Source organism: Staurois parvus, unplaced genomic scaffold (genome assembly GCF_062004578.1).
Source record: "Staurois parvus isolate SC_StPar_1 unplaced genomic scaffold, SC_StPar_1.0 ptg000839l, whole genome shotgun sequence".
In the NCBI taxonomy this organism is placed as follows: domain Eukaryota; kingdom Metazoa; phylum Chordata; class Amphibia; order Anura; family Ranidae; genus Staurois; species Staurois parvus.
In genome coordinates this window covers 3551503-3571028 of record NW_028318635.1, presented here as the reverse complement: position 1 = coordinate 3571028, position 19526 = coordinate 3551503, and the positions used below count along the sequence as shown (strand labels likewise).

The following is a 19526-nucleotide window of genomic DNA, read 5'->3' as shown; positions in this document are numbered from 1 at the left end:
CGACATCCTGTAGTGGGCCCTGTGCTCACTGCCCAGCTCCATAGAGCTCAATTGGTATTTGCCATTGAACACCAGAATTGGCGGGTCCACCACTGGCACCCTGTGCTTTCCACAGATGAGAGCAGGTTCACCCTGAGCACATGTGACAGATGTGAAAGGGTCTGGAGAAGCCATGGAGAACGTTATGTTGTCTGTAACATCGTTCAGCATGACCGTTTTGCTGGGGGGTCAGTGATGGTCTGGAGAGGCATATCCATGGAGGGATACACAGACCTCTACAGGCTAGACAGTGGCACCCTGACTGCCATTAGGTACCGGGGTGAAATCCTTGGACCCATTGTCTGACCCTATGCTGGTGAGTCCTGAGTTCCTCCTTGTGCACGATAATACCTGGCCCCATGTGGCGAGAGTATGCAGTTCCTGGAGGATGAAGGAATTGATACCATTGAATGGCCCCCACACTTGTTTAACCTAAATCCAATAGAACACCTCTGGGATATCATGTTTTGGTCCATCCGATGATGCCAGGCTGCACCTCAAACTGTCCAGGAGCTCAGTGATGCCCTGGTCTAGATCTGGGAGGAAATACCCAAGGACACCATCCGTTGTCTCATTAGGAGCATGCTCCAACCTTGTCAGGCATGCCTACAAGCACATGGGGGCTATACAATCTATTGATTACCATTTTAAGTTGCTGCAATGAAATTTCAGCTAATGGTCTAGCCTGCTGCATAATTTTTTTACTTTGATTTTCAGGGGGTCTTTGAATTCAGTCCTCTGTAAGTTGATCATTTTCATTTCATCAAACAATGGGACATCCTTACGTTCCTAACACATTACCCAGTTCATATCAGTATGGATATCCAGCATGATATTTTTCCCCATTGAGATCTGATGTGTTTTCAAAGTGTTCCTTTAATTTTTTTGTGCAGTGTATATGAATATATACCCATGCGCAGTAGTCCTTAAAAGTGGAAATTAATGTTCTGAACACTTCTGTGAATGAATGAAACATTCCATTTGTATGCATTGATACAGTTTTGTCTTGTAACACTGAATCATACATAGGTTAGATATATTCTAGTATACTAATTATTTTCCATTGTGATCATATTTACGGTAAGTGCTTGTAAAAATTCATCATCAAACTGATTCTGTCTCTTCCAGGATGAAGCGTAGTGTATATAGTGACCATATTGTGTTTTTCCTGGTTTACATGCATGTGTATTGCCTTCCAGGTTGGTGGAACAAAGACGGGCGTTGTTCGCTATGTTGGAGAGACAGATTTTGCAAAGGGAGAATGGTGCGGAGTGGAACTGGATGAACCACTGGGAAAGAATGATGGAGCTGTTGCTGGCACCAGGTATAAATAGTTATCTAACAGTTCAGTGATTGTATTTCTGGGTTTTATATTGCTGCATTCAGGCTTTGTTTCAGGTCTTTTAATTTGCTTGAGCCTGACATATCTCCCTTATTATATTTGGAAGAGGTTCAAAGGAGAAATCCAGCATGTCCTGCTAATATGTAAACTGTCTCCATTAAGAGAATTTGTCTTTTGGGAAAAGAAGGCAAACTGCTGTAGGTGACTGCACATACCTGCAGCAACCTCCCAATCAAAATCCCACTGCGCTTTTAGCAATTCTGTATATTTCAGGGTCCAAATGCTTTTAACAGTAGTTAAGATACACAAGAATTAAAAAATCTTGTCTGTTTTTGTGGCTACCTTTCTTCCGCTGAATGCCATTCTTAGCTGGTCTGAATCATACCAAAATAATATCTAGCTTCCTTTTCATCACCTCTAATGTGAATGGTCTGTGCTTTTTACCTACAGCCACCAGATGGTATGTAGATGATGTAGCATGTTTATGATTGGCAGGACCTCTAGCACCTATATTCTGGCAGAAAGCTGTGTGATGCCTAGGAATCCACACAGCCAAGATCTTTTGCAGATCAGGAGGAGGTGAGCATAGACCTGGGAGAGGAGGCTGAGGCAGGGGGCTTACTAAAATAAATGTAATTGCCCTGAAAGGGTACTAAGCCAGTTGATAAGGACAACCTAGCATTTGCAGTTACTAACATCACAGACACATTTATTTATTTCAGGTACTTATATGGTGCTATCAATTTACGCAGTGTTTTACATATATGTTGTACATTCACATCAGTCCCTAACTCTCATGGGGTGTACAATCTAAGGTCCCTAACTTACATTCATACACACACATATTAGGGCCAATTTAGACAGGATCCAGTTAACCTACCAGCATGTCTTTGAACCAGCGATCCTTCTACTGCCAGGTGGAAGTGCTAACCATTTAGCCACTGTGCTGCCCACATAATAAATATTGGTGAAGTTAGTACCTCTGCTGGATCCTGCAGTATACCAAGGTATTGCACTAGCCGTGTCTACATTTTCTTTGTTTGGACAAACATGTAAAAGAAAATAGCTTGGCGTAGATCAGTGGTCTCCAAACTTGCTTGTCTTTATCCAGCTCTTGAGGCACATCTTCTCCTATTGATACAAGACAATATTCTTCCCAATGACACCAACAATGGGGCACAATTCCCGCTGCTGACATCAGCAATGGGGCCCATTGACACCAACGATGGGGCCCTATTTCTCCTACTGACACCAACAATAGGGCACTATTCCTCCCACTGACACCAATGATGAGTCACTCAAACTGACACTAATGATGGGGCACTATTCCTCCCACTGACACCAACGATGGGGGCACTATTCCTCCCCCTAATACCCAAGATGCATTGTTTACTCCCACTGACACCAGGGCAATTTCCACTCCCAATGACCACAGACTGGCCCCTATAAAGTCTGTGTTGTTTTAAAAACTCTATTTCTATGTATATATAATTTTCAACTACATATTCAGACTGTAACCCCTGCTTTCCAGCACTACATAACAGTTCAGCTTTACAGTTTCTTGGATGAAAACCATACACTCCCTGTGTAGCTGGTAACTTATCTTGCCAGTTATCAGAGAGTAATTGCACTGAGCCATTGATAGATTTCTATTTAGTGGCTCTTTTACAAATTTCTATAGTTAAAGATGAAGTTAAGAGGATTTTTTTTGTTTTAAAAAACCAGCAGGGACGGTTCCTACCATGAATGAAGGGTGTCCTGTAAGCTTCTAGACAGGCAGGGTTCTTAATGCAGAAGAGACATACCATGTCTCTTCTGCATTAAAGTTACTTACCTGTTTGCCCACACTGTACACTAAGCTGTGCACACACAGCTCAGTGTAGAATTTCAGCAATGGCAAGATGACCAAACTCCTGCATTTGCGGGAGTGACGTCATCTTGGCCTGGCCAATTAAAATGGCCAGGGATCTGTACTTGGAAGCCACTGGGCTGAGGATGTCAGCGGCTGGTGGATAGCTCTGGCAGATCATAGTGCTGGAGAGAAGATGAGTATACCCCATTTTAAGCATTAGAACCTAAGTTTACACAAGAGACATTACTAACCTACAGTGAGAAGTGTCCCTTGCACTGCTGTGTCCTCTTTAGGCGAAATCTTCTCTCTGATGTCCAATGCTGCATTAATAACTCAAATTATATGCTTAGTGCCAGTGCACTATAACACTTTCTTTTTTTAAAATGGAACTAAACCCATCAATTTAATGGTTTCAAAACCAGTTACATTCTCACATACCGGGAATCTAACTGTCATATTTCCTTGTGCTCTCAACCAAACAGTCAAATCATCAAATGATAACATGTGCAGCACCATGGCAGTTGAAGATCATTTAGATGGCAGCTTCCTTGGCTGAAAAGGATAGGAGTGTTTAGTTCCACTTTAAAGGCACTAAATTGATAACTGTTAACAAATAAAGGGAAACAAGGGTTAGGTATGTACTAAATTAAAGCACAACCATATGAACCCCTGTTGCCTAACCTGAAGCCCCTGGGCCATATGCAGCACTTTGAAGATGGTAGTCTATGCTCTGGTGCTTACTGAAGCTGAAAAATAAAAAGTATTCTTTAGACTGCCTCGTAGTTTTAAATGTTTGGCTTATTTCTTGTATACTGTTTTTTTTTTGTACTATCCATCCCTTCCAGTATTTTATGGGATTTTCCTCTGATCTTTTACAATATTTTTAAACTTGCTAAACTAAATATGAAATGTATCACAAGTAATCTTTAAGGAAGCTGTAAGAAACACAATTGTGGACACATTGTTTTGGAATAACTGTGATCTCTACCATATCCCTATATGATCTCTCGTCTAACTTGTCTCCAGTCTATGACTGCCTCCCAAAGCATGTCCTCAGTCTACAACAGCTCTCACATCATCTGTAGATGGGGAGTTTTTTTTGTTCAGTCAGTGGGTAGATGGAGGACTACCCCACCAGGACATTGTATTCTGAAAGCGAGATCCGCCACTGTCAGAATACACTGATTAGTGGTTGCCACCACTGATCAGCAAAAGTTTTCCAGAATGTCAAATGATCACTACTGTTGGGTACACATTGACCAGGAGTTGTCTGGTTGCTGCTAAACTGGATGAATTTTGATCAGTCTATGGCCAGTTTGATATCTCCTGCAGCATGGCTGCAGTCTCTGTAGTATGCCTGTAGTTTTGGGCCATCTCCTTGTGTGTTTGCAGTCTTTGCCAACTTTCTGTAGCATTACATTCACTGAATATTATGTGTGGTGATGTCAAGACCACATTCTATGCCCCCCTATGTCAAGCAAGTTGACGACTGTGGATACAAGCAAAAACAATTTTTTGTGGATAAGGTTGTGAAAAATCTCAAAAATGCATAATATTTTTTATCCAAAATGAGAAAATAAAATGGACCAACCTCATTTATAATGTGAATATGTCAAATCTCCCTGTACATCAATTTATACTAGACATTGTTAGATGCTTAATTCTGTGTATATTGCTTTTTGCAGGAGCATAGTCTGCTTTCTTATGGGCTAAAGCAGCCTTTCTCAACCAGGGTGCCCAGGCACCCTTGGGTGCCTTGAGGTCTCTTTAGGGGTGCCTTGGCAAAATGTCTAGAAATTGCTCAAAACTTGTATACAAGCCAGCGGGTGAAACAACCCTGCCTTTTAGATACACAAAGCCACAGGTTTTCATTGTGCACCTTTAGGACCTTCTAGCCGCCAGTGTCCTGACAACCAATGACATCATCAGTTGATAAGGAGAATGTCATCTGCCTGCACAGCATCCTAGTTTGACCCTCCCCTGCCCCTTTCATTCAGTGCTGGGGTCACATTAGCTCAGTGATAGCTAAAAGGGAGAAGGGAAACACTGGAATACTACTCAGTACCAATGTGCAAAAGTGTATTTGCTTTGGAAGAATAAATCACCTCTAATGTTGGGTGTCCTACATGTGTGGATGTTGCTATGTTATATACAACTATTAGAATCATTTTTCACATTTTAGAATGGGGTACCTCAAGACTGTCCATAATTTTAAAGGGTGCCTCAGGACTGTCCATGATTTAAAAGGGTGCCTTGAATGAAGAAAGGTTGAGAAACACTGGGCTAAAGGACCAAGAGTCAACCTGTAACATTGTACAGGCGTCAATATGCATAATACAATATGCAATTAGAATTTATTTACAAAGTCCCAATCTGTATAAAGTCTAAGATATTTAAGTTGGTCCGTGCAGGTCAGCTGAACACAATCCCGTCTATTGAATGTTTTTTTTCTAGAGGGATCATGAGTCATTTGTACCAATTAATCTTTAACACTAAGAAGGCTTGAAGTACATTATTAACTGCTAGAGCTGCACATAATGACTGATGTGGAAATGCCAGTGACAGAAGAATTTCATGGTCATACAGAAATTAGATATACACTATCTCCCACTGTTCTGGCCATCAAACCTTTCTTGCTCTAACAGCTCAAGTGCCATGAAAAACGGAGCAAGAAATAGTGCATCGTTGATACTCCCCCATTTGTAAAGGAAATGAGGGAGTAACATTTTCATTCCCATCCTTGATTCTGATGATGTATGTAGTAACTGAAGTGAAACTATGACATTTTTACCAGTGTTAACATCATAAGGAATCTTGCAATAATACTGCAGCTCAGTAACATCAAACAGTTTTATACCATAAGTCTGCTGATAGTAAGGACTTTATGGATATTGCCTCACAAGGCTATGTCATGAAAACATCTTGTGTAATCCAGGTATACCAGCAACTAGTGATATTTTTTAGTCAACGGGATAAAAACTTGGCAAGCATTTTTGAAGAAAGTGGTGTATACAAAATACAATGAATAGTTTTTTTTTCTAGCTTCAAAAGTTATAAATCCTGTTATAGAAAAAAAAAGCCTTTAAGAACAGGGAGGCTATCCCAGCAGAGGTATTATCACCATGCTGTATCAACATAGAATTTACTAGGTCTTTATCCATGTGGCATACCCTTTTGAGAAGCTTTAATTGTGACTGTAATCTCCACATCCCTTTGTTGCTCCTGAACTCTTGGGTCTTGTAATGTTTTAACATTATTAAACTAGCATTGTAGTAAATGTTAAGGATATTGTACATTTACATGAGTCAAAGGTATTATAGTAACTATATTGAAAATCAACATAGTTAAATAAAAAGTACAATATCTCACTTGATATAAAAGGCCTGAACATCTCGTCCAGTTGTAGCACCATTGGTCTCCATTTAGTACTGGTCCATACTCCATACCTTTCTAAAGCTGGCCAAACATATTACAATCTGATTGCAATCTCCTTTAGATTCACCATCAACTATGATGATGATATAGTAATACCATGCACATTAATTCCCTCCTCGAGCACAAGTATATCTTCTTTCTGTTGCATAGCAGTCTTAGAATTTGACTCAAGCTGCTGTGGGAGCTACGTACTAAGGAGGAAAGGATATGTGTGGAATTATGCTAATGCTTTTCAGCTGAACAGGCAGTCATTTCTGGTGAGTGAGGTGTCTGGAGGGGAGACTGTCTCACCGGATACACTGTGGTGATTTGAAGTAGTCATAAAAAGAGGATGTCCACAATTAATTAATGGACATTGAATGGTGGACTTTGATGCACTTTATCACCTGGTGATGGAAATACATCTATATATACATTTATATTCTAGTTTTATTGTATTATGAATACTCCTGTGCAGTTGTGTCCTAATTATGAGGTTAGGTGGTAGAGAGCTGTTATATGAAGAATTGCTTTGAGCTATTAACTCATCTACATTTATTGACGATGTAGTGCAAAGATCTACCTGGTTTGATGCAAAATGAATTAGTTGCTTAGGTGTGTCCTCATATTATATAGATTTTGTAAATCTAAAGGTGATTGCATTATCAGACTGTATAGTGTATTTACATCTTAAATCCCAAAAAACTACCTTTTCAGTGGAATCCCCTGCACTGGCCAACAGTCCTGCATTGCATGTGAGAATGGCGTGGGATGAGGAATAAGATGTCATACTTGACTTGCTTCTTTGTCCAGCAGGCTCCAGCCCTCTCCTTCTCTCTGGGTTGTAGTCTCATGCCATACTCACATACAATGCAGGACTGTTGGCCTTGTATTATACTTGAAGACATCATTTTGTTTGGTGATGCCATTGTGTAACTGTTGGCTGGGGCATCTTAGAGAGGAAGTTTCAGGGGACCAGTTGCAGAGATAGAGGAATCTACAAGAGCATGGAGTAGTCAAGTATTACACCTTATTCCTCTACCCCTGGAGTTAATGAGCATTTGACTTTTGTAGAGCGAAGGGATCCAGCTGCAAGGGTATTTTTTTTTAACTCCCAGAGTTGGGTTTTAGGGATGCATCATTATTGTATAAGAAATCACAATCCAGAGCTGGCTGAAAAAAATCATTGGGGGGCATTCAATAAAGGGGTTGTGACACTTTTCTGGAGTTATGGGTGTATTAGAACGTTTTGCACAAAATTCATGAAAGTCATGTGACAGTTTCCTTGTTATTTAAGATGCATATGACTAATTCAGAAAATATCGGTGATACGAAAAGTGGAGGTATTTCATGTTGGAGTGAATTGTCTTGCATGTTTAGGTATTGTATCACAGACAATTCTGCAGCAGAATTACAGTTACAGAATCTAACTTAAAAAAATAAGCAGTTAACAAAACACTATGGAGTGTCTATCAAAAAGTTTGCATAGAAAATTGTGGAAATTCCTGTGCTACGCAATGCCGTCTAGTGGCCAAATGCAGTATGTTTGTTTTTAAATCAATGAAAAACATTTGACCAGCATATGAATCCAAACTAAACTTCTGTTCCTAATACAGTGTTTAAGGAATGCAGGTTATTTTTTTTAAATTTGGATTTAATTTAATTTGGACAGCTAGCTTTGGCTGTCCATCCTACACTGACTATGGGTAACAGTGTGGGGCAGGATATTGAATGTTGATTATATGGTGCAAGTTACGCCTATTGTAGCACAAACAGGAAACAGATTTCTAATATGTTTTATAGCACTCTGCAGTATGAATTGCAGGGATTAAGAGGTATGTTTGTCGCACAGAGGGAATTTTTTGCTCTAGGATTTTATATGGAAAGAGTTACTTTAAATCCTAAAAATTATGGCCAGCATAACTATAAACATGAGAGTTGTATGGAATTTGTAGGCTGTTTTTCACAAATGATTTCAATGAAACACTGGGAAACCAGAAGCAATTAAAATTTAATATACAATCATTATCTAAAACCTGTCTGACCTTATGAAATAGTGATGAATGTCCTTTATACTTCAAAAATGCTAACAATTTCCAGGGTGTCCTCTAGCATCCATTCCAGTGTTAATAGGTTATGCTCATTAAGTGCTTCAGCAACCCCTTTTAAAAGTTTTCTGTACATTTTTATCTAGTCCAGATACTGTTCAAGTATTTCTCTCAGTTTAGCTCTGGCTTTATCTGCCTCTTTCCCACATTCCTCATAAAGCCTTTGTAGTTTAACCCAGCTGTCAGCACAGTGGGATTTGCTTTCCAGAAAGCAACATAAAAAAAAATACAGTTAAAACTGTAAAGAGGTATTTATATAGTCATGTTGTATGTATTATTCGTCTAGCTTGTCATGTGCATTTCATGACAGTTTGTGGTTAAACACCTGCCAGGCCTCTCTTGGGTCATCCAAAACTTTGGTGACCTCATACACTTGTCTAATTGACATTCCTCGAGTCTGGAATCAGAACAGGGAATGGAACATCAGCGCTGAGCCAGCTGGCTAAATTTCATATACTTGGCCATTTCAAAAGCATTAGCAGATCCAAAAAAGAGACAGAACGCAGATGATTTTGACAGAAACTCAGAACAGCTGTGGTTTTATTTTTTTAGAACCCACAGAGTGTGGTGTTTGTAAACACAGATTACCAAAAAGTGCACTATAATTACAGTAGCTAGTGATGTATCCATTGCAGGTGGCCTTTTCTTCTGGGGAAAATCAGTGCCGTAATGAACAGATGTGGAGACAACAGCTGGTTTACTATGACCTGCACTGTTGGCCAAGTATCCAGGACATCATGTAATTTATGCTGACAGTTTAACACGTATGTTTACATTTATGTGGAAATATTCCAGAAATTTCCTGTGCTGTAATATTGGGTTTGTTGGACTTTAAAGTATAACTAAAGGCAAAACTTTTTTTAGTTTCGAATAGTAGAAATTGAATAGGGTAGCCAGTTTTTATTGCCCTCTGTGTTTCCATTAGGAAGATTCACCCTCTCTATTTGTCCTGTTTACCATTATCATCGAAAGTAAAATAAAATCCCAAATTTTGGGTTTTCCCCAGAAAAGCAATAGAGAGGACATTTTCCAATTAGTTCTGGTGACCTGGGAGTCCTCAAGGAATTCCCTTAATTTGTAGGGATTTGGGTGAAGAAGTGAAGGTAAATCTCCCCAATGGGACACAGATGGCACAAAATAAACTGACAGGGGTTATAACCCTCCCTTACTCCATTTAAAATGAAAAAAAAAAAAGGTTTTGCCTTTAGTTCTACTTTAACCCTGAAAAGATTGTGATGTCCTGTTGGAATTCTGAGAGGCATCTTATACTAGTAGTGAGGAGAACAATCAATTCATAGTTCTTGATTAATAATAATTTGAATGCCAGATGGAGAGAGGATATTTTAGAACATCCACATTGATTTGAATGAAATCTTCCAGTGCATTCACCACACAGGTGCAGAGGGTAGGTGCTCAACCTTGGATTGCAATCAAATTAGACATGACTTAGACTGTATCAGACTCTTTTGCATGGTAAACTTTCCTGGTTGTCCTGAGTTCAGGAACAATGATACACAAATATTCCTATTTTTTCTGAGCATGGAAGCTGTTCTCTACTTCCTATTTCAACAGTTATCTCAGTGAAGGAGCAAGATAATCCAGCTACAGTACTTCCATAGTGTTTGTTTACCCCTGTTTGCTTGTGTAGAATGGGCAAAACTCACCCATCTGTCATAAAGGGTGTATGGAGAAATTCACCATTACATTTAGAACTAAACCAAAATGAGACCCTTTTGTTCACAAACCACTGCTTCTATTTCTTAGAATTTGACCTTTTACAACATATACAGTATATCCAAGGGTAGGCCTCCTTGGTATTTTTGGGGGCTTGATCTCAGTGTGCCCCCCTCAAAAAAAAAGGCTTCTACGTCTTTTACTCTTATGCATGGAAAACTATAGGTTTCCTTCCCCTCCCTGTGAGAGCAGGTGAGAGATCTTCTCCCTGCATCAACTGTCACAATTCAGCAGCTTGTAGTTCTCAAGGAACTGCCTGTGCATGCTTGTAATTCACTGATTCTTCCTGCCAGACAGTATACTGAGAGCCTGAAGGATCCTGGCATTGCACCCACGAGCTGCTGATGGCAGGTACAGTGCTATACCTGCAGAAAAATGTTTACTAGCAATTAGAAGTTGGGGAATCATATTGGTTCTAGTAATGACAGTTCTAAGAGAACTTCGAGATATAGTTGTTGGACCAATAATGGATCTTTTTAATCAATCTGTTCTAACAGGAGAAGTTCCCCATGACTGTCAGACAGCTAATATTGTACCTATCAACAAGAAGGGCAGCAAGGTAGAAGCTGGAAATTACAGGCCAGTGAGTTTACCTTCAGTTGTAGTCAGGTTAATGGAATCATTCCTGAAAAGAAGGATCACTGATCACTTATAAACACACAACTTGCTGGATCCAAAGCAGCATTGTTTTACTGAGGGCAGATCATGTCAGACTAATCTGATTGAATTTATAGACCATATTACCAATGTTTTGGACCAGAGTGTTGCTGTGGACATAGCATATCTTGATTTCAGCAAGGCATTTGATACAGTTCCACAACCCGAACTAATCAACAGTCACTAGTGGTGTACCACAAGGATCTGTACCAGGTCCTGTTCTATTTAATCTTTATGTAAGTGATATAACTAAAGGTTTGTTGAGCAAGGTATGTGTTTTGCTGATGACACAAAGGTGTGTAAATGGATTGATATCCATGGAGATGTCTGTAACATGGAACATTATTTGGCATTGTTGGAAGATTGGTCAAGGAAGTGGAAAATGCAGTTCAAAGTTTCTAAATGTAAAATAATGCACTTAGGGAAAAATAATCCTTTAAGAAAGTACAACATTGGAGGTGTATTGTTGGCCAGCACTACAGAAGAAAAGGATTTGGGGGTACTTATTTCAGATGACTGTAAAATGAGCAGTGTGACCAGGCAGTGGGGAAAGCGAATAGAATTCTATGACGCATCACTAGAGGGGTCACCAGCAGGAGGAAGAAGGTCCTGATTCCCCTGTAAAGATCTTTAGTTAGACCTCATTTACAATAATGTGACCAGTTCTGAAGACAAAAAAGATATTGATAAGATAGAAAGAGTTCAGAGATGAGTAACAAATATGGTGAAAGGTCTAGGTCAGGCATCACTAAATGGCGGACCGTGGTCTGGATGCGGACTTAGCCACTGTTTCATCCGGACCCTATCACGCCATTTAGGAACCACTTCTTTTCCCCCATTCTCCGCCACTGTTATAACAGCAGAGTGGACAGCAGGAGACTGAACATTTCTGGAGTGAGTGTGGAATAACAGCACAGTATTGAACAGATTGCGGGAGCAGGAGCTGTCATAACATATCGGGTTCGGATGCGGGAAGCACAGCATTGAATAGAGCGTGGGAGCTGCTGGAGTTAACCAGCGGCTGATTGGAAGCAGGGTAGTCCTAGCAGGCAATCACCTGCTGGTTAATGCAAGGGAAGGGGGGGGCGGGACTGAGGACACTGAGTTATAGGGATTGTGATATACAGTAGGAGAGGGCTGAAGAAAAAATGTGGCTCAGACCTCTGTTGGAAGAAACTTTTCCTGGTCAGACCTCCATGAGTTTTAATGCAGTACCCCTGGTCTAGGGGATAAAACATATCAGGAGAGACTTCAGGAACTTAATATGTATAATCTGGAGGAAAGAAGGGAAAGGAGAGACATGACTGAATCCGTTAAATACATCAAGGGCATTCAGGAAGGCAGGATTTTCAATATGGAACCAAAATCAAGAACACGAGGACATGACCTTAAACTAACTGTAGAAAATTCAAAACTTCTTAGAAAGTATTATTTTACTGAAAGAGTAGTTGATGGTTGGAATAAACGTCCAGTAGAAGTAGTGAGGCAGACAACAGTAAATGCCTTCAAATATGCTTAGGACAAACACAGATCTATACTCACACAAAAAAATAAAGGGCAGACTCAATGGACCACTCGGTCTTTTTTCTGCCATCATTTTTCTATGTTTCTTTTTTTTTTTTTTTTTTTTTTGGTAAAAAGTAGACTTAGCCTTTAAGATCACCATGGTAATGGACAGTTTTATAACTGCACAGACAAATTGCTTTCTGACTTGTTTTATTGTTACAAGGTATGATTACAGCATGCAAAACACTGTATCCTTTACCCAAGGTTAACATTGTTACATGTCTATGTAACTTTAATTCACTGCATATAATACTCATGTACAATAACCAATATACTTGTATAGCACATTTTTATCACAGCACAGATGATGATGAAATGTGTGCCCACATATTAATAGGGTCATTTTGAGAGGGGGAAAATGTATAATATGTATATAATGTATAAATTGGAGCATCACTGTAAAGTGAACTATAAACATAGCCACACTAATGCAATCAGGAGATTATAAAACAATACAAATACATTTAAATGGACCCATTAAAGAGTGTAGAATGTTCTTGCAACATTTCTGTTGAAGTCCATGAACCGTATAAGAGAGCAGCAATTGGTAGAAAGGAAATCTGATTGGGTAGCTCTCTAAATTTTTATGGACTTTGAAAAATGTAGTACATCTCATAAGAACATGTAGTGCTTCTAGAGGTACCCCCTAGATGAATGGTACAATATCTCCTGTCCCCAAATGGAGATACTTCAATTGGTTGGTGACATTGACATTAGTTGATGTGTTAGTAATGAGGCTTTTTTTCAGTATGACACCTTATACATGGTCACATTACTCAGTGTTCTGGTTGGGGACAAATTATATATCATGACATTAGTCACTGTGATGATCAGTAGGAGATTCTGTACAATGACATCAGTCACTATGACATTTGCGGACATATACAGTGTCTTCAGTTAAAGTGTTATTAAACCCACCCCAGGAAACACAGTCTGAATAAGCAGTAAAGGATGCTTGGTATACTCACTGTGGAACTTAAAGAGTTAATCCTCCACATTATTATACAGTATTTATAAAGCGCCAATAGTTTGCTCAGCGCTGTACATTACAAAAGGGGGACAGAACATGTGACAGAACAATACCAATACAATGCAAAACATGAGGGGATTGAGGGCCCTGCTCTTTCAAGCTTACAATCTAGGAGATTACACATTGTGTAAAAAGGTTGCTTGATCCTGTCTTCTCTGATCCTCCCCTTCTTGCTCAGTCCCCAATCCATCTGCTGACAGTACAGACTCCTAGGAGACACACTGCTAATGCTAGGTTTGGTGTGTATGGCTAGAAAGGTTGCTTTTTTTGGGGGGGAAGGGTGTATGTGATCGGCACAGGGCCAATCAGCACTGTCCAGACAGAGGGTCATGCAGCCTCATAGGACAGTCAGAGGAGAATGAAAACTCCTCCTACCAGATTAACCAGTGTTCAGCCGAACACTGATAGAAATCACAAGACTGCTATATACTGCTGATAAGAAAATGTATTTAGCAGTTTATATTTACTAAAATAATTGCATTTCCATGGTGTGTATGCTGTGGAAGACCAGATAAAGTGAATGCATGTTCATTGGTTTAGTAACACTTTAATGACAGATTATAGACTGTAAGAACACTGTAATCTTTGACACCCAGGGTTTCCTTACCAGCTCCCATTTCCTCTTTGCTGGAAGAAGATGGGGCAGGTAAGGAAACCCTACACAGTCCTGATCTGACAGTTCCAATGCAGGAGTACTGTAGTGGCAAAAGGAGAGCTGGAGGGGAGAGAGAACACAGCCCACACCTCCTCCAGGCTCTCTTCTGATTTCCTGATTCCGCTTATCACTTCCTGTGCTAAGCTGACAGGAGTAGTAATGCTGCTGTCACTTCTTCTGTCAGCTTATAGCATCAGGAATGCTCTAAGCACCCCCCCCTCCACACCTCACATGAAACCACAGTGCCCAGGGCAGCCGCCCCTCCTACCCTCCCCTTGTCCCAACCCTGGATCTAGGTTTTCCAAAAAGCTTGCATCTTTAATAACTTATGTTAGGCAAAGTTTCTGCATTAATTGCTGACATACGTTGACATAAGGCAGTGTGATAGGTGGTATGACTGATTATACAGTGATTTTAGTTGGTTTAGCAGTTGATGGGAGATTCACCATTTGTGTGCCAAGCAGATGAAGTCATGGAGGTGAAGTGAGCAAAGTCAGGAGCAGAGCACAGTACAGACAATGAAATGGAAGAGAGCAGACGGTGTGGAGAAAGCTATAACAGATGCTGCCATAGGGGACAGTGCAGCTGTGACAGGCTTAGTGCTGCCAGTATACAAAGTCCAAAAAGACAGTGCGCACAGTATGGAGGTATTTGAGGAGTTACAACAGAACAGCTGCACAGAAGCTAGAGCTTGGTAAGGCCGGTTGTAGACAAAATGGGCCCAAAGCCATAATCCTTTAACCCTAGCACAGTGCTATTTCATAAGAAAGCTCAATGATAGTTCTTAAATAAACTTTACTCAGAATCAATATTAAAGCTGCACACAATACAAATATCATTGATTTAAAGCAGCAGATCCAACATAGCTGGAATTGGCTATTATAAGTTTTACCTCACAATATAAAGAAAAAGGGGGTGCTGTTGCGCTTAGGAAAAATATGTATAAAAAATATATACTATATATATATAATACCTATACATCAGCAGTCCTAATTGTGAACTCTTATACACAAAATCGTAAATATTTCAGATAGACCACGCTAAGGTCATACAATCAACTAAATGCCAGTGTACAAATTAAAGTGATAACAATAGACAAAAAACAAATAAAATATTGGTATTCAGTCCCAACATGTGAATTTAAGTGCAATGGTGCTGTATCCTTAACGATGAACCACCATACTGAGGTGACAAGTGATTCACTGTGCTCACACTGGTGCCCCACATAGATGTAAACTCATCTCATGATCACCTATCTTTAGGTTAGTCAAATGCGCTTTTGGGACTATCCCAGTATGCAGTATGGTATTGTTGGCCAGTAATTCCTTCACTCTCTTAACCGTGGTTGCTGGTGGTAACCGGTAACCCTCCACTAGGGCTGCATCAATAATAGAAAGCTCCTCTCCTCCACAGGTAGTAATTCAATCTCTCAGCATAAATAAAACAAAACCAGACATCCCATTGTGTAAAACCGTAAATTGCTTTAATAATGGGGTCAAACAATAAAAATGACCCTTACATAAAAAGTGCCTTTCCTGGCACTAGGTGTATTCAGCCTTGTTATTATGAATGGGAGTTAAAATGGCCACAACTTCCTGAAGACAATCTATTGGTCGAAACGCGTAGAGGGCTTATGACACAACTTTTGCCGATGTCACTTCCGCTGTTTGGAACACACGCTGGAACGCGGCAACCATTTTAACTCCCATTCATAATAACAAGACTGAATACACCTAGTGCCAGGAAAGGCACTTTTTTTGTGAGGGGCATTTTTATTGCTTGACCCCATTATTAAAGCTCTTTATGGTTTTACACTATGGGATGTCTGGTTTTGTTTTATTTTATTTTATGCTGAGAATATTAATTACTGCCTGTGGAGGAGAGGAGCTTTCTATTATTGATGCAGCCCTAGTGGAGGGTTACTGGTTACCACCAGCAACCACAGTTAAGAGAGTGAGAGAATTATCGGCCAACAATACCATATTGCATATTGGGATAGTCCCAAAAGAGCGTTTGACTAACCTAAAGATAGGGGGTCATGAGATGACGGTGAGTTTACATCCATGTGGGGCACCAGTGTGAGCACAGTGAAGCACTTGTCACCTCAGTACGGTGGTTCACCATTAAAGATACAACACCATTGCACTTAAATTCACATGCTGGGACTGCAACCCAATATTTTATTTGTTTTTTTATCTATTGTTATCACTTTAATTTGTACACTGGCATATAGTTGATTGTATGACCTTAGCGCGGTCTATTTGAAATATTTACCCCACAATAGTCACTTATGGGTCCAGTAACAGATCACTTTGTAAGAGTTTCCAAGGCCAATTAAACCATTTTACCACAAACAGTGCCACTATAGTGGAATTTCACTCTCTCAATCAACACTGACTATTTTCAAGTCTTATGCAGCTAGCATTAGTAAATAGATAGGAAAGTATATCATATTCAGTTCTTTTAAACTTTTTTTTTTTACATGTTTTCAGTTGCTTCCTGGTTTCCATGCCTAGGCAAATGATGTGTGTGAGCGAGGCCTTACTAAGAAAATTACCGATTATGCTGACCTCTTGTCCTGGCTGTTGCTGTATACTCATTTACACCACATGCAATGGAATGTGTTTTTTTATGTGCAATTAGAACACATACACAAGAAAAACAATTATTTCAATGAGCCTAGTTTATACCACTGCAGTGCTTTCATGTGCATTGATAAAAAAAAAGTACAGCATTTTGTGCACTTAAAGTGGTTCTAAAGGCTTTTTTCTCTTTAAAATAATAAACACACATACTTACCTGTTCTGTGCAATGGTTTTGCAAATAGCAGCCCCTGTTCTTCCTCTTCTCAGGTCCCCTACTAGTGCTTCTGGGGCTCAGGTAGGTATTTGAGGGGGGCTGTAGGAAGAGCTGCACACTGAAGTTTTTTTACCTTCGTGCATAGAATGCAAGAAGGTAAAAAACCTTCAGCCTTTACAAGCCTCTTACAAGCCCTTATATGAGCGATTCTGTATTGTTATGATCTTTATCTCTGTGTAATGCTATAGTACATACTGGTATTTCTGCAGTCACTGACATCTGGAATTGAATATATCTAATAGTAACAAGGTTCATAAATGAAAAGCTATTCTCTGTTATCCAGTCAATGAATATTGGCCTAATGTGTTTATTTTGTTACTACAGGTACTTTCAGTGTCCACCAAAGTTTGGCCTATTTGCTCCTATCCACAAAGTGATCCGCATTGGTTTTCCATCTACAAGTCCTGCTAAAGCTAAGAAAAGCAAAAGGATGGCAATGGGAGTGTCTGCATTGACTCACAGTCCCAGCAGCTCCTCCATCAGCTCAGTGAGCTCTGTGGCATCTTCTGTAGGAGGCAGACCCAGTAGGAGTGGCCTGGTAGGAGCAAATTGTTAATGGAATTTTGAGGAAAGTACATAGTTAATTCTATTAACAGGCAGTAATTCATTTCATAAACTTTAACGTGTTTTAATAATTTTTTTCCATTGGCATGATGCATGACATATATTCTTCAGCTCTGCCAAAGTATTGTGTGTTGGTACTTTGACACTGCACTTAGTTATTGGACTTCTTGCACTATGTGTGGGAGTACATAAAGTATAACTTAAGGTAAAACATTTTTTTTTAGTTTTGGACAGGGATCAAAACACCTGATTGGTTTTTATTGCTGTATGTGCTCCCATTAGGGAGCTTTGTCCTCTCAGTAAGAGAAAAAAAAATTGTATTTTCAAAAAAAACTGTTAGAGGCTGAAATTTTGCAATGGGGGCACTAGTTCTGGTGACAATCAGGGATTCGCTAACTTTAGAGGGATTTCCTCTCGCTTCCTGTTTTGGTGTTGGGAAGGGAAATCTCTCCAGTGGGAAACAGATGGCAAAACTTACAGGGGGTAGGTGTCTAACCAAAAAGGGAAAAAGTTCTACTTTACTTCTACTGTAAGAGTTTTTATGTGAACTTGTACTTGAGCAACAGAAGTACTATGGCTAACCTTGCCATAGTAATATACAGTAGTGTGCAAATGTTTCAGGTAGATGTGTAGAAATGCTGTAAAGTAAGAATGCTTTCAAAAAATATATATTTAGTTGTTTATTTTTATCACTTTACAAAATGCAAACTGAGAGAAATTAAGAAAAATCTGAGCCAAATCAAAATTTGGTGTGACAACCCTTTGGCTTTAAACTAGCATCAATTCTTACACTTGCACATACTGTACATTTGCACAAAGTCAGGAATTTTGTAGGAATAGAGGTGTATGATTAACCAATTATACCATGCACGTGCTAGTGATCATCAATTTCATATGTAGGTTGAAACACAATCATTAACTGAAATAGAAACAGCTGCGTAGGAGGCTTAAAATTGGGTGAAGAACAGTCAAACTCTGTTGCTAAAGTGAAGTTGTGGAAGACAGTTTCACAGGTCATACACCATGGCAAGACTGAGCACAGAAACAAGACACCAGGTATTTTGACTGCATCAGCCAGGCCTCTCCCAGACAAAGATTTCAAAGCAGGCTGGGGTTTCAAGGTGTGCTGTCCAAGCTCTTTTGAAGAAGCACAAAGAAATGGGTAATATTAAGGACTGTAGACACAGTTGTCGACCAAGGAAAATTAAAATAGCAGATGAAAGACACATCATGCTTACTTTCATTCAACATTGAAAGATGTCTAGCATCAGCACAGAGGTGGCTGAAACCAGTGGGACTCCCATCTGCTGAGTGGAGAAGTCTTGTCAGAAGTAGCCAGAAAAAGCGATCCACTGAGAGCCTGAGCCAGCCTCTCTTGCCCCCTCCACAGCCCAAATGTTTCAGTGAGTGCTGGGGGGGCAGAGCAGAGAGCCAGAGAGTGACAGTCCCAGCTCGCTGCTCAGAGTGGAGGGAGAGAACGGAACGATCAGCGGTGTCTGATCGATCACTTCTCACACATAGAACCAGCAGGGGACAGATGCATTGGATCGATGCTGCAGCCTCTTAGGTGTAATTTAAAAAAAAATATTCCTAAACTTGTCTTTTATTGGTGAGAAATACAGGCAGATACTTAGTCATTATGTAATACCATCAAGGAGGTGTGTAGTTGGCCCCAAATTTATTCTGCAGCAGAATTACGACCCCAA

General features: G+C 39.9%; 1 protein-coding gene across 2 annotated transcripts in view; it reads left to right on the top strand.

Moving 5' to 3' along the window:
- The window catches only part of CLIP2 (CAP-Gly domain containing linker protein 2), a 210310-nt gene that overhangs the window by 129096 nt on the left and 61688 nt on the right, over positions 1-19526 (top strand). For both annotated transcript variants that reach the window (XM_089655396.1, XM_089655395.1), the window contains exons 4-5: positions 1239-1363; positions 17581-17794. In XM_089655396.1, the coding sequence (XP_089511522.1) occupies positions 1239-1363; positions 17581-17794 (339 nt within the window). The remainder of the gene's footprint in view (positions 1-1238; positions 1364-17580; positions 17795-19526) is intronic.